At 40.2% G+C, this 16,428-nt stretch overlaps 2 protein-coding genes across 4 annotated transcripts; one reads left to right on the plus strand and one right to left on the minus strand.

Annotated features, from left to right (window-relative positions):
* Positions 1-61: 61 nt before the first annotated feature.
* On the minus strand, positions 62-9,154 carry ss18 (SS18 subunit of BAF chromatin remodeling complex). Of its 3 annotated transcripts, XM_078263896.1 has the most exons (11): positions 8,978-9,154; positions 8,418-8,494; positions 8,251-8,335; positions 7,224-7,380; positions 5,896-6,126; positions 5,558-5,728; positions 5,172-5,249; positions 4,054-4,176; positions 1,402-1,532; positions 893-955; positions 94-183 (listed from the first exon to the last, which is right to left on the minus strand). In XM_078263896.1, the coding sequence occupies exons 1-10, from the start codon at positions 9,044-9,046 to the stop codon at positions 938-940; spliced, it is 1,140 nt and encodes a 379-aa protein (XP_078120022.1). In that variant the 5' UTR covers positions 9,047-9,154; the 3' UTR covers positions 94-183; positions 893-937. The 3 variants fall into 3 exon arrangements, with proteins under 3 accessions (XP_078120021.1, XP_078120023.1, XP_078120022.1); XM_078263895.1 differs by lacking the exon at positions 893-955 and having other exon boundaries at positions 62-183; XM_078263897.1 differs by lacking the exons at positions 893-955; positions 5,172-5,249 and having other exon boundaries at positions 62-183.
* A 600-nt stretch (positions 9,155-9,754) lies between these two features.
* Positions 9,755-14,378, plus strand: psma8 (proteasome 20S subunit alpha 8). Its single transcript, XM_078264211.1, has 7 exons — positions 9,755-9,960; positions 11,502-11,628; positions 11,817-11,941; positions 12,269-12,391; positions 12,540-12,659; positions 13,727-13,789; positions 13,876-14,378. The coding sequence occupies exons 1-7, from the start codon at positions 9,859-9,861 to the stop codon at positions 13,969-13,971; spliced, it is 756 nt and encodes a 251-aa protein (XP_078120337.1). The 5' UTR covers positions 9,755-9,858; the 3' UTR covers positions 13,972-14,378.
* Positions 14,379-16,428: the final 2,050 nt, after the last annotated feature.

The following is a 16,428-nucleotide window of genomic DNA, read 5'->3' on the forward strand; positions in this document are numbered from 1 at the left end:
GGGAAAACGTATTTTGTATTTTTGCATGTTGCATGTTCGTGTCTGAGAGAGTCTCAGTGAGCTACAACCATCATTTGAGTCTGCTTAGCAGCTGACCAGAGGTCAAAGCTCAGACAGAGATCAGAGCAGAGCTGTGTGGGTTGATGTGACCATCTCTCATTGCTGGTAATTTCCATACTGGCCCTGTGGAGAGAAATGTGACAGACTCATGTTACTGACCTTATCAGAGTAAAAACGTATATTCACAAATCACAATGGGGTGCAAACAAAACAGAAATCCGTGGTTTCAACCACATCAACCACATCATAATGCAAACCATGATTTATGGATGCATTTGCTGGTATTGACCAGCAGGTGGCAGCATGGCATCACAATTCGAGAGTTTTAAGTTAGAACTTTATACCTCATGTTACAGCAGCAGGATATTCCTTAGTAAATAGTGGACACTTGTTTTAAGTGAGACAAATTCAGTGCAAGAACAGTAGGAGTTGATGCATTTCTAAACAGGGGTCGAAGTATGTTTGGCATTGATGGAAAATACAATGGACACCAATTTTGGAAACAAACTTATGATTTGACAGCCTGATATACAACATTTTTAATTCAAATATAGCGTTATCATAAGCACAATTGTCACCAAAACCAGTGCTTTTAGCTGTCTCACTGCAGAGTAAGCATGCTGTGTTTCGAGACCTCATAACTTACAATTCGACCCCTGGTTAATAACAAAATAAAATAACAGAAACAAAAAAAAATTAAGAAAAAAAAAAAAAAAAGAAAGATGGAAAGATAAAGACAAAAGAGAGACAGAAGAAACATAACAAAATGCAAATTAAGGCTAGGTGGTCAAACGTCTAGATTGGACGTTGAGGTCTTCACAGCAACCATTACCTTTGCTTCTTACAGAGCTAGTCAGGGGTTCAAATCCCTGGGTCTTTATTTCCTGATGTGCCCCTGAATATTCAAAGATAAAGATATCAAAGTGTAGCTGTGGTCCCCACATAAGACCACAGGAAATACAGGGCAACATATAGATCTCCCTTTAAACACTAGAAGCAGTCTAAATCAAGTTTAAGGAAGAATCCCTGTAAAGCCCACATATTTCACTGAATTGGCATACATTAGCCAGGATATATAACTAAGACTCAAATAAACAAGTGAACGACAATAGTAACACATACACTCTTTTGGGAAGAACAGATTTAACCCAACAATATGATGACAGCATGCAAAAACATACTACCTTTTAATATTTACCTTCTAGATTCACTCACATTGGTCTCTGGTCTCACTACACAAAATATACAACCAAGTCTGGCAATCAACATAATAAAAGGGACAACCTAAGGCCGATGTTTAAACAAGCTGCTGTGACTGTCCGGTGTTGTGGGTATACTCACCTGGTCATAGCCATAGGGGCGTTGCTGTTGGCCCTGTGGGGGTCCAGGTTGGGGAGGGCGATAGCCCCCATACTGTTGTCCCTGCCCCTGAGGATAATTGGGATACTGTCCTGGGGCACTTTGGGCAGGACCTACGGCAAACATTGAAAACTTAATTTAAAATGATGTATGTTTGACAGAGTAAACTTGAAACAACTTTTAAAATGCTGTTGGGCACAGGCAACACAATGAAAAGAGTAGCCTGTTTTTTTCTCTCTCTCTCTCGCTCTCTCAATAAGTGCAATTTTTGGTCTTATCACCAGCTTAGAAAGAGATGGGACTATGGAACTCAGGTTTGGACTCAAACAAAGGAACACAGTGTGAAGACAGCCTGAGGTTTGCTCATTATCTGTTTCGGTTTCCTACTTGTCACTCTGAGAACTCTAGGGAATCCCTCATAGTTTACCATCACTAATGGGCTGCAATAAAAAAGCTGATGGATGACAGGAGAAGATGATGGATATGTCAGATCCATTTGTTTAGGCTGCCTCCACATCTGACTTAGTAATGAATGAGAATGAGTGAGTCGGGCAGGAGCCGGGTGCTGGTTTCCTAATGCAAGGAGGCATCAAGGAGATTTAGTTGCTCTTCATTAGAGGAGCAGGCTTCATTAAAAAAAAGTTGGAAAAAAAATATCACTTTATCAGCCCCCATACACTGTAGCTATCTATGCAGGTGCTGTGAAGACCACGCATTGCTTGACTGTGGCTGAAGTCAAATGAGGCCCACGCAGCATCGTTAGGAGCTCATAATGCCTTATGCTGTTGAGCATAACCTTGTGGGGGCCTGCGAGAGAAAGCATGTGTGTGCCAGATGGATCTCACCTCACAGCCTCTGCCTCTCTGCTAGCTCATTACTAACATGAGCTCTGGCTCAGACAGTGAGTGATGGAAAGTTCCAGTGAAAAATAGGATGACAAAGAAGACCAAAGAGCTGCAGGAGACTAAATGCTTACATTTTTTTAAACATACTTTACTTTTTAATTTGGCTGAATCCCAAATCCACACGCTCATTGGTAATAGGTATCATTTAATGAAGTGCTCTAATTTACATAATTCTTTCAATTCATTAGCTCACCTTTTCTGTCATGAGCTCCAAAGCATGGTGACTGTTATTTATTTATATATATATATATATATATATATATATATATATATATATATATATATATATATATATATATATATATATATATATATATATATATATACACACACATATACACACACACACACACACACAGTATAATATGTTACAATGTGGGATGTTCATATTAAACATTGCCAAAGCTTCTAAATAAGTAATCCCGATGAGCAAAGACCTCATGTTTCACTGTTTTTTGGTGACGTCAACTCTTGCCGGAATTCTTTATATGGTCGGGGCACGTTACTGCATTGTTTACATCTGCTACATGCTAATGTCAGGGAAACCCGTAATCTTGATTACCAATGTTGTTAATTTCTCCCCAATTTCAGATTACATTCCTGCAAGAATAGGTCTGATTGTGTAGTTTGGTTCTTACTATATCCCAGGGTATATGCAGGAATCCTGAAATTAAATACCTTTTAAGACCTGTTTCATACATTTTAAGACCTCATTGTCACTTCAAGAATTGCATCCCCTCCTTTGTCAGACCAGGTGAGTGTTACATAATGAAATTCACACTGTCAAGCCAAAACAGTACAACAAATGAGCTGGCACCATTGTTTGATCCCAACGTGTCGGAAAAGAAACTTAGGAGGTGGATGCATTATTCGGCAGACCCGATTTTGGATTTTAGAGCTCTACTGTTGGATCAGGGCTTGAGCATCAGCTGGTTCAGGTGTGCTAGAGCAGAGAGAACTGGAAAATGGGCAGGTAGGGGTACCTGGAGGTCCACAGTCTAGGCTATTATTAATTTCATTAGCAAGGTCCTTTTTTATAAAGAATAAGTGAACTGTTTAATTGATTATGACATTATGTGTAAGTTTTATGATTTACAGAATAGGATTTTATAAGGCAAACATTGCCAGAAGAAATACATTTTCAGACAAAGATGTGTAAATAATGCAATTATTTTTATTTTTAAGATTATGCATTACTGTGTACCCTGAAGTCTGCACATAAGCCTGGATAACATGGAAAACCTGATCTATTCTTTAATGTGTAATTTGTATGCATGTATATTTTAGGATATTTACAATTCAGAAATTGCTTAACTATTTATCCAAAATGCTAAAATGCAAGGAGTTCTAAATGTTTGGCTGGCAGTCAACACACACTTTGCCCAATGTCTGTAGCCATCAGCCAAAGCTCCTCTCCCATTCCCTCAGAACAGTGTGTCATATCAAACCGAAGCACCAGGAGAAATGCTAATGTGGTGCAAGCCACCACTATACTGATTAAATTTCTCTTCCAAGCTCCCATCCTTGAACCATTCATTAAGGTGGTTCTTTAATTCCTTGCGCTTGATGTCTTGACATGCATTTGGCACAGTTACATTTCCAAGGGGCAGTAACCACCAACTCACTGAGGAGGAATTATTATTCAATACTTAAAAAAGGTAGCCAAAGAGAGCGGATAGTGCCTCCTGCAGGACAAATATGTGCCCCTATTCGAGAGCAGGCAACTCACCGTAACCCTGCTGCTGTGGTGGGTAGCCCTGTTGACCCGGGTACTGCTGTTGAGGAGGGTAGCCCTGCTGCTGCGGAGGGCCTTGCTGGTATGCTTCCTGCTGTTGGCCATACTGGGCATTACCTTCAAGGGGCAACAGCAGGCAATGTGAGCAACATGTTGACAACTATAGCGCAACAGCACAGCAGACAGGTAGACCGCTGCAATTGAGCCAGCCATGTTTTAAGAACTCGTGTATTTATTTCAAAATGGCTGGACTTTCTTTACCTCAAAAAAGGAAAACACTTGTGTTTAAAAAGGTTTAGAAGGAAAATAGTGTAGTCAGTAGAGAAAAAAAATAAAACAAAAACAAACAAATAAGTTAATGTTAATTGGACAAAGAAAGAGAAGGAGTTGTTTATTATAAATCTGTAATCTTTCCGTGTGGCAGCTAAAGTAATAATTCCACCCCTTAACACACCAACAGGGAGAAAATTGGCAGTACATCAAGCGTTATATCTAGAGGATAAGGCAGTGGTAGCATATTTCTCGGAAATAGTTGGTGGTTTGTAAGTCACTAATGCTGCTTATCTGCAAATCAGTGTGCAAAATCTGTGTTATCTACAAAGAATGGCAGTCCGAATGGCAATATAAAATACTCTGGCTACCACTAACGTGCCATGGAGTTTTAAAAGTATCACATGTGGCATTTTTACATGCAAATCTGAAGGATTAAACTTTTAATAAATAAATTTTACTTTAATACAACTTTGGCCATTAAGACTCACACAAGACTCAGTCCCTGACTTTTCTTTCACACCAACAGGTGAAGCACCAGCCAAGATTGGGAGGAGGGGAGGGGAAGTGGGGGGGGGTGGTGGCAAGATAAGACTGGGTAGGTGCTAACTTATCCCTGGACTGCAGCACATTTTGGAATAGGGTGTCATTTTGTGGATTTCTCAAAATTAGAGGCCATATTTTTTTCTTTGATAGAGCCCAAAGTCACTTTGATTTCCCAGAAAATGAAGAAACTGAAACATTGGTTTTGTCACAGTCTCTTAGCATCATTTGTGTTTTAACACAACTCCTGGGTTTATTTTTTTGTTGGTATTCTCCAAGTGACTGGAGGGTTCTCCTACCTTCTGAGGCTCCCTGTCCTGCGTGACTGTACTGGTCCCCATAGTAGTCTTCCTGCCCTGGGTACTGCTGAGGGGGTCCTACATACACATACACACAACATACACACAAGTAGATTCAAGGTGTTGTTGGATCGGTTGTGTGAGGGGAAGAGTGGAGAGGATGGATTCCTTGCCGCTAGTTCTTGTTAGAAAGGTTTGTTTTGGTCACTTGACTAATTTTATAATTGGAGGCTTTAGGTTAAATGTTTAGTCATCAAGATGTCTGTGAGTTGCAGAAGTGGAAATTGAGAAGAACAAGAGTAAGAAATGCAGGAGTGTGTGTTAGGGAGAAGAAAGACCAACACTCACAACTTGCACACTTCACAGACACACTCTGAGGGGTATACCTTGCTGTGGGGGTCGGTAGGGCGGCATTGGCCTCTGCCCCATGACATGGTTCCCTTGGTTAACCTGGCCCATCATGCCCATTGGGGTCTGTTGTCCTTGGTAGTGCTGTCCACCACCACCAGGAGGCATGTTATACTGCTGAGTGGGAGGCTGCTGGTGCATCATGGGGCCTGTGGTACACCAACAAAGCGTTAACTCTAAAAAACGGTACTAGGTGGAAAAACCATACGAGCAGTATATGGCTTATCGAATGCAGATGAATGATGCAAGCACCAATAAGACAGGTGATAAGGCACTGGAAATCAATACAACCAAGTGGAAACTGAAGTTATTTTACCTTGACTGGGTTGCATGTTCATGTTTGGCCGAGGCCCATAGTTTCCCATGGGCTGGCCCTGGGTCATGTTCATTTGGCTCTGAGCTGGTATGCCCTGGGAAGAAGGGACGGTGTGATTGTAACCACCCATCGAGCCATGGCTGCTGGGGGGCATATTCATAGAGCCACTGGGCATGTTAGGGGGCTGGTTGGGGCCTGGACCAGGACCTTGCATGGGCATGTGATTGGGCCCTGGAAAACAACAACAGAGAAGATTAATGACCTTGTTTAAAAAAACATAAATATTCAATACACATACTTGTGTGTAATTTCCATCACATTGTGATATGTGCACTGGGTTGCTCTGTGAAAAACTGTAATCTGAGGCTGTGCTTCTATAGAACAGGAATGGTATGTAAAAAAAATAAATAAAAAAAAATACCTTAATGACATGTTGGAGGTTTGGGGTTCACCCAAACTCTAAGCAACAATAAATCACCTGGACCTCTGTCTAACCAGTTAGTTTGTGTTTGCATCCTATTTTCATTCATTCATCTTGCAATATTTAACCTGCTCTAGCCACAAAAAAAAGCAACTGAATCTTATAAATTTAAATGTAGACAGATTTCTCTCAATTAAAGATGTATTAGTTGTCACTAGTTACCAAGTCAACACTAAAAGTTTAACACATATACTAACAATGCAACTGACTTCACTACAGCTCCAATAACATGGCAAAAGAGCAGATCAGAGAACACCAAGGTTCCCATGTGTTAAATGAAGAATGGGAAGTTGCGAGGAAAAAGGACCTCCAATGGAGGACAACTCTTCCATGGTGCAGGAGCTACAAAGGTTCTCCAAACTGGCCAGTCTTAAGGATGGTGCCTACTCTCTAGTCACCTAAATGACCAGACATGTTGGGTCTTTAAGGCCTGAACAGGGAGCATTATGGTGAGGCCCACTTTATAAGTTATACCATAACAGTGTTCGAATGTATATACCAGTGTTAAAGCAACACCATATTTGCAACATTTTCTGGTTTCTAATATGGTGTCCTAGAGTATTACCCTTTAGAATGTCTTCTAAAATCTTTTTTTTTTAACATAATTAAATATATACATACACAAACAAACCATGACACTTAAGGAGAGAAAAACCATGATCAAATGAAGGACAAGTCCAAGACCACCAGTGCTGGCAAATGGGTGACATCATCCTTCAGCAAAGCAACCTACCTCACAGTTCTGTGGTGTTGCTAGGCAACCCAAGTGAGACAGGGACTGAGGGAGAAGAAGGGGAAAGAAAAAAGAGAGAAAGACGAGGGAGGAAAGGTTATGGGGGTCACTTACCAGGCATCTGTCCATTCATCTGGTTCTGCATGTGTGGGGCTGGAGGGCCACCGCTGACCATACCTTCAGAGGGCATGTTGTGACCATGAGGAGGCTGAGGGGGGGGTCCACTTTGGTTCATCCCACCAGGGCCCAAGGGCATGTTCTGAGTGGGCGGCTGCAGGCGCAAAACAGACACAAAAATCACACATCAGCTGGCTAGAAACACATGAGTTTTTTTAAAAGATAAAACTGAAAAAAATAGCAGATAAAAGCCAAGATCTCTGCATTAAAGTATAACAAATGTACCTTAATCAATCAAGGATGATAACACAATTAAAAAAGAAGATATTGTATACTCACAAATGAACAATAAATAGATATGCAGTACAATACATAGTCACATAATCACTGAATTAACTGTTCTCACTATAGTCACGCCAGGGATTATCAATGACTAAAAAAAAGGTGTTGAACACATAGGCCATTGTTATTTAACTAATTGTAAATCAATCTGAACTACTGTAGCCTTATATGATGGGGTGGATTTTCTAAAATGAATGGGCTACTAAGCATAATCCAAATATGAATGTGTGTGTGTGTGTGTGTATATATATATATAATTTATTTATTTTTTTTATTTTATTTTTTTTACAAAGTTTAGTGCACAGAACAAGTTCATAGGCGTACTCCAGTGCATCTGGCCTTTTAACCCCTTGTATGGGTCAAGGTCCAAAAATGCTGAATTCTACACTTTCCATAATCTTGACATCACTGGGTTTATTTTTCTATTAGTGGAACATGACAGTGTCTTAGTAAATTTAATATTGCACTGATCTTTGTTCAGACTTCTTACTTTAATTAAGATTATTGAGTAATTGTTTAAGGTGATTTACCTGAACCAATGCACAAATGTATGTATTGGACATGAGCTAAAACAAAAGCTCAACATTGACAGGTGAGCTCAACATTACTTTATGATGCAGAAAGGTCACACTGTTATATACAATTCACTCACTCAAAACAACCAGCAAGGACCAATACTCACAGCAGGGAGGAGAGACTGCATGTTCTGATTAGAGTCTGCTATCGTGGCCAGGTACACTAAATTTCTGTGCAGCATCTGTTGATACCTGGACAGGTGGGGAGTCATCAATACAGGTTTTGTTTAAAAATACTGTAAGGCACAAGCAAAAGGAGAGTTTCATAACTTACTGTGAACATTCTGCTGTTTTGCCTTTACTCTGGAAGTCCATTATACACTGGATCAGCTGGTTGTTTTCGTCAAGTAACTGCAACAGCAAATGCAGAGATTTATATTGTATTGATTACACAAAATGTACAATTAGTGACACGGGGTAATTTTGTATTACTAGCACTTTGCTTTCTTGTGGTTAATCTGCCGTAACATTAATTTAACAACAACAACGGGGAGGACGAGGGCGTTTTTGTGAAATGTGAGGGTGCGTTTCTAGCTAACAAAAGACGCGTCTTGCTAGCTAACGTTAGCGGTACTCCGCTAACAAGACGGCAGGCCCCTATTCATTTAAAATACAATTGTATGTTAGTCCGGTAAATCGGCCTAAGACGCATCGTGTACACGTGGCGTCCTGACTCCAGAGACTTTCATATTCACCGCGCTTTGACCCTGCAAAATTGTTCCCGATCTATTCACCGTTGGACTTGGATGGGCACTGCTACCTGGATTAGCTCAGCGGCTAGCACCGTCTGATACAATTGCCTTCATTCTGAGACGCGCTAAAAACATGAATTACCTTTTGTATTCCAGCGGGTGTTATGTCACCCTTCCCACGCTGCCTGTGAGGTGCAAACGCCACCGACATGGTGATACTCTATGAAATTAAAGTGAACTAGACATAAAAGTCAAAAGTAGCTAACACACTTAACAAATCGGTAGAACTCAGATCACACAGTTCAGAATAGGATTCAATTTCGTAATGCAGTGGTCCGTTTTGGGGGGTGGTTACAGCACATTTAAAAACATAGTTGAAGATTACTTTTTATTTCGATTACACTGGCATACGTGATGTTCACATGTATTTGTGATACATTATCATGTTTAAACACATGACTTTATGTAGTTGAAAGACCCAATAAATATGCTTAATTGAATAACAATTTCACCTACTTTGTTGTATAATGGAACAGTCTAAATCTACTCTAGTCCAAAAGACCACGGGAAATGGACTGCTCAACAAAAAGGGAAATACAGTCAGAGGTTCAATAATATTATTAATAATTCAGGCAATTTTAAGGCAGTAATACCTGATATCATGGTTTATTAGTCCTAGTTGTATGTGTTCAGTTCACTTGCATTGCACCCTGATTCCACATTAACCGTCACTAAATAAAATTAAACGAGTCACAAATTAGCTAGCCGTTTTTTTTACTACAAATTTCAAATTAGAACTACTTTTACGCAGGGAAAATCAAATAGCTAGTGTTAAGTATTCCAATCAAATTTTGGGAAGCACTTTCCTCTGGCGAACCCTAGTTTTGGTATCGCCCCAGTTCAGAGGTCATGCGCAGGCGCTGTTTCCAACACACGGCATCTTCACAAATCGCTAACTAGCTGAATCATTTGGTGGAAGTCTCCGTTTTTCTTGTGATTGTACGTTACTTGTCTTGCAGTGCAATGGCGGCAAGATACGACAGAGCTATTACTGTATTTTCTCCCGATGGTCATCTCTTCCAAGTGGAGTATGCACAAGAAGCTGTAAAGAAAGGTTCCACAGCGGTAAGTCCTAAAATGAAACTAATGCTAACGTTAGCACACGTCAGTTAGCTAGCCAACCAGCTAAGCTAACGACTAGCAGGTACTCTTCTTATTACTCATGTATTTAGCTCATTTTTTTTGTTGCACTCAAGTGTTGTGATTTTTAACAACCGTGTCGGGCTGGTCATCTGTAACTTTCACATGTAACGGTAATGCAAGAAATATTAAACAGTTACTGAACATGAAAAGAGTATCAACTAGCAAGCATTTTGCCGCTGTGTCACTCTCACAATAGTTTCAGTTTCAATGTGATCATGTCAACTAACGCTAGTTCACACAAGCAATATTTGATTTCAAAGCGGCCAGCTAAGTTAATTTAGCTCAGCCAATTGCGTAACAATAAAATGTTAGTAACGACGCAGGCTTACAAGCTAGCTGACGTTACATTTGAAAGCCACTGTAGTTGCAGCTAACGTTACCTCGATTATAGGTAACGTTAGCTTCTGTAGTAGTTAACTTAGCATGTATAGGAAGTTTTATAAGTTTTATTAACGTTACATCTAACTTTCGAATTGCATCGAAGTACATCGAATCCTGCGTTATTTTTCACTTTTCAAATTAGAGGTGTGAATCTTCACTGATCTCCCGATTTGATTACGATTATCATGTCTCGATGCATCACGATGTGTCAAATAACATTTTTTCTATTAAAGCCATATAGGATATTTAATTCATAGCTTTTCAAGCTTCAAAAACAAAACATTCTGCAGTGCTCTAATACTAAATCAATTGGATAAATAAAACTACATCACTGAGCACATGGCACTTCCTGAGTGTGCAAAAGATAACGGAATATGTAAGCAGAAAGGTTGTTAGGCATACATTAAATTGTAAACAGAAATAATCGGTTATGGCCCGGCCGATTATCGATGCAGCATCGTCCATGTCAACGATTCAACGCATCGATTATTTGATTAATTTCAACACCTCTATTTCATCCCTAAACATGTATAGAAAAGCTTGTAGCTTCAGAGTAATTGTTTGGGTGTAATTCCGATTAATGGCAAGCCAATTTTGTTGAATAGCCTTAGATATAAGACTCGGACTTGACTGTAATAAGTGTGTTGAATAGGCATCTAAACCTTTTTAACTTTAAGCTTGAAGACATGGGGGGTGAAGGCACAGTGGATATGACACATGCCTTTTGTGTGGGAGATCTGGGTTCAATTCCACTGTGATACATCAGCCAATGTGTCCCTGAGCAAGACACTTAACCCATAGTTACTCCAGAGGCGTGCAACCTCTGACATATAGCAATTGTAAGTTGCTTTGGATAAAAAAGCGTCAGCTAAATGACATGCAATGTAATGTAACATGTAATGACATGTCACAATGGTACGGCATTGTTGGGGCTGTTTAGATTCCTGAAACCTGTTCCAAAAAGTGTTTTTTGTTATAGTGGAAAATTGGCTGAGGAACTGAGAAGCACCTTGGAAGTAAAATGACCTGTACTGAGCTGTACTCAGCAAAGTTATCCGATCTGATGATTTCTTTCTCCGCAGGTGGGAATCAGAGGTAAAGACATTGTCGTCCTTGGTGTTGAGAAGAAATCTGTGGCAAAGTTGCAGGAGGAAAGGACTGTCCGTAAGATATGTGCCCTGGACGAGCATGTCTGCATGGCATTTGCAGGTACTTCAAACAACAAAACCTTTTTCATTAACTATATAATACATGAATTATGTAACAGGGCATATACTGGACTAATGGACTAAGATTAGTTATCTCTAAACCATGTATTAGGTTTTTGTCACTTAAATTTCCTGTTGTATTTTACCTGTATCTTGTATAGCCAACTAACTTCTTCCAATGTGTTTAAGGCCTGACAGCAGATGCCCGTATTGTGATAAACAGAGCTCGGGTTGAGTGCCAGAGCCACAGGCTAACCGTGGAGGACCCAGTCACAGTGGAATACATCACACGCTACATAGCTACACTGAAACAGGTACCTAAACATCTCACCATTAATTTCTTGTTTACTAATTGTTTAATAATTGCTTATTAATTCACTAAAAGGTATCTGTAAGCTTTTATATTCAGTGGGCAAGAACATAAAATAGCTTGTAGTTTCATTTTTTGTGCTCTGAGAATAGTTCACAAAAACTCAGCAGACAGACATTAGCATCCCTGTGGAACTGAGGTTACATTAGTCTTCTGTTAAGCCTGTCTCTCAAGGTGTTCTCATCTTTTACCAGCAGTATGCTATTTTATTTTTATAAAGGTTTGTAAGACTGACCAGTCACATTTCTTTGTACATTGGTCATGTTTGTAGCGCTACACTCAAAGCAATGGGCGCAGGCCATTTGGCATCTCTGCGTTAATTGTTGGCTTTGACGACGATGGAACTCCCAGGCTGTATCAGACTGACCCTTCAGGAACCTACCATGCCTGGAAGGTCAGTGTGTATGCTCTTTTGTACTTTTTTTTTCTTCTTCTTCTTTATTGATACACTTGTGTAACAAATACCTTGTCTGTATGAAATTGATTAATAATAGTTTTTTTATTTATTTTTTTTCATTCTTGGAAAAAAATTAAAAAATCAGGCAAATGCTATCGGCCGTAGCGCAAAAACTGTGAGGGAGTTCCTGGAGAAGAATTACACAGATGAAGCCATTGCTGGGGACAATGAGGCAATCAAGTTGGCTATCAAAGCTCTGCTTGAGGTAAGGTCACATGTAGTCTTTGCATTTAATTGTTTGAATTTACACACTTTGTACGGCAGTCAGAGCATGTGAGCGGAGCACGAGCTAGCGGGAAGCGGAGGATTTAAAATTTTCCTTATCTCCCGCTTCAATTTCGCTCCAGTACTGCTCACACCATGACTTTGAAGCATTCCCAAGCCTGGCTCTGTGTAACTGCAGCACTAGCAGCACATGCAGATCAACAGCGCCCGCCTTTCCTCCAAGCAGCCGGACTGCTGGTGGAGCTCCAGGCACTGGTGGCATAGAGGGCCGGCGGGTGCCGTTCATCTGATAAATACAGTGCCGTTTTTTTATTTTTTCTGGAGCGAGCTGTGAGCGATTTCTAAGTGGAGCTCAGTGAAATCTGAGTTGAGCAATATTGAGTAAAGCAGCCTGGAGTGGCAGAGCGGAGGTAACAAACTGCTCCATGAACGTACATTCTCACCACTCCGCTCTTTTTACTGAAGCATTTTTACTGAAGCATTTCAGTAATCTTTCAATTTCAATATATGTAACTGAAGACAAATTGTTCTTTTTAAAAGGTGTGTTACGATCGGGCATGTCACAAGTAGTGTGACTTGCGAAAGAAAAGATATTGTCACGTCAAAAGTATTTCCATCTACCATGGCATCATTTAAATACAGTCCTGACTTTATCAAAGAGCACACACTGCTGCCAGATGTAAACCAGAAAGTGATCCGCCATAATTGTTAGGTTTTCATGCATGACGTTGCTTGTTGTGCTCGACTGAACCTGCAGCCATGAAAGAAGAAAACTTAGCAAAAAAAATGCTGCATTTTAGCACACCAAACTTTCGCCTTGTGTCTGTATTGTTATATTCAGTGTTGTTTTTTTAATATGGTCCTTAAAATGTGGATCAATTGTTTGCAAAATGATTGCAGTCACAGTAGTCAAGCACTCTTTTCTGTATTCATTTGCATTTAAATATCCTCAAAACCTTGTTTCACAACCTCAATATGAACCTGAGTCAGAGGCTAGAGTAGTTCATATATGCTGATTCGCTGGGATTTGTATTTGTTTCTTCACAGGTTGTCCAGTCAGGAGGGAAAAATATTGAACTTGCTGTTATCAGACGGAATCAGCCACTGAAGGTAAGTTGCTGCAAATGATATCTGGCTTTTGTGTTGTTGCCTTTTTTATTAAATGGCTAACAATTGCTTTTCTTGGCCATTTTCAGATTTTGGAATCCAAGGAGATTGAGACCCTGGTGGCTGAGATTGAGAAGGAAAAAGAGGAAGAGGCAGAGAAGAAGAAGCAGAAAAAATCCACTTGAAGCAGATAACTAAGAGTTTTTCTTTATTGCACTTGGATGACAATAGCATATTTGGGTTGCAAATTATAGAAGGGTTACTTCTGTCATTCATTTCATTGTGAAGAGCTAAATCATAACTTGGGATCTGTTGATGTTCAAATGTTATGCACCCATTTCTGAGTGATACTGTACAGTTTGCAAAGAATATCAAGTTCCTATACTTCCAGCTATTAGGTTGACTGTAATTATAACCACATACATAGATCTCAAGTTAGGGTTTAGATCTTAAACTACGCTTACAGGACATTTTTATATCATCCACCACACAGTTCTGATGGTGATGAATCTCAAATGTTGGAATAAACCTGTTTGTAACATTCAGAATCATAATGAAACGAAATGTCCAATAAACGCTGACTTGTTTGTAACATGTTTTTACGTTATTTTTTAAAACTAGTTCAGTCAAATGGCTTTACTAGTTAGTGTCTACGTGTAAGACTGAGTAATTTTTTTTTTTTAACATCTGGTGCACTGACTGGTTCCTTTTAAAGAGTAGAGTAGAGGGACTTAAAAGAAACGGCAGAATGAGTCCCCCCTCGTTATTGATCATCCTACTGCAAAGCAAGTACTGCAATAAAGATAAGTACAGTTTAAAACACCACTAGCGGCAGTATACTGTGTGGTTGTGAAGTGCAATGGTTTTCATTTATCAGCATTCTGTCACACAGACCTAGAAATGGAGGGGGGGGGGGGAAGGTAGCTCAGATTGCTTTATAAAGTGCTCACCTCTCCCTCAGTCATTTAAAACAAATTAGTGATGAGTGAATGAAGTGTCTAATGGTGGCCCAACGAGACCCCCTTTTGCCTCTCATTTTTATTTCACCCTAAATTCGCTTATCGAGCAAGCACTGCTCTGAATTCTCAACGACACAATTATGGCCGGCGGTGTGGTAGGGCTGCTTAATGGGATCCTGGCCTCAGACCCCAGTGGGAACTTTCAGTGACTTTAATCTGGAGCCCTTTGAAAAGTTGTACCGTGCTGTGCTGAAGAGCCCCGGGGGTTCCCTCTGACTCTCACCAAAGACATAATGGTGAATGGTAAAGTCCTTCATTTAGAGTCATCTCCCCAAGCCAGGATTTCCTGAGTGAGTGCCCTGGCTCCCTTGACTAGAGCAACTGCACTTTGTCTGCAATTTGTCTTGTTTGTGAGTCTTATAGGTTGGTCTTTGGTGTTATCAATTAAGCCTCTGATATAACTTCCCATATGTAATGTCATTAAATCCTAGGAGGGCAATAAAATGGGATTTGTATGAGTCACTCTCAGCTATTTGATCCATACACTAATTTCCCCTCTAATGCAAGATGATTGTGCTGTCACCGCCACTGGTTTGTTGATGCTCAGGTTGCAGCCAAACAGGTGCTGATTCCACCGGATGACGAAACAAGCTATAGGTAAACTTTAATAAAGTTTATTTTGGGTAATCCTTTAGCTACAGAGGTTATCTGATCCATCTTGTCAATAGAGCAAGAGCAGCTTATTTTGTGCTGCTGCTAAGACTCCTAGTCTTTTGAACTGCTTCTGGGAAGAGTTTTCTTTTCTTTTTATTTTTTGCAGCAGCATTGTTGTTGCCCATAATCAGCGCTACTGTGCCTCAGGACAAAGTCCATCTCTCTCATCGCTGGCTGCTGCTCATCATTAATGCAGAAAATAATGGCTTCACCAGAGGTCATCGACGGAGGAACGAGGCCCGAGGACATGTACTCTCCAAGCAAGAATGCACAGTGCTGCGGGCTGTCGACTGAGTGCATTGTTTGTATGCACACACACACACACACACACACACACACACACACACACACAGCTTACAGGCCAATTGCACATACACACTGCAAACACTATTAATGTGAACACAAAACAGATTTCTTTTTTAATACTGTGCCCACATCTCCTTTTCTCTTGATCTGTCATGCACATACACTTTAGGCAAAGTGTGTTCTCATGTTGTAGTTAATATAGAACATACACTGGGGAAAAACATTGCATGTGTTACATCTGATTTTAGTATTTGGTTGTATCTAACACCAATACCTTGATAATAATATCCGTTACTCTTCTCTCTAGCTGATTTCCAAGTCACAGGCCGATTTCACTTTGAGGATCTACATTTTTGTCATTATAATGTGCCACCCTGTGGCCATATTTTAAAGTATGCCCCTCCTGGGATGTTTAAAATTTGTCAGTGCCGAATGTCCTTAGGTCCAAATAAGGCAACTGCTTCAAGGGTAGAAGCACACAGACATTAGCATCCCTGTGGAACTGAGGTTACATTAGTCTTCTGTTAAGACTGTCTCGCCGCTGCTGCTGAATTACTCAAGGTGTTATCACCTTCTACCAGCAGAGCGCAGTGTTGTATAAAAGCAGTGTTCCTATCATATCGCTTACACTTTGATCTCACTTTTCGTCCTACAGATTGACAG

The sequence above is a fragment of the Sander vitreus genome, chromosome 12 (genome assembly GCF_031162955.1).
Source record: "Sander vitreus isolate 19-12246 chromosome 12, sanVit1, whole genome shotgun sequence".
NCBI lineage: Eukaryota > Metazoa > Chordata > Actinopteri > Perciformes > Percidae > Sander > Sander vitreus.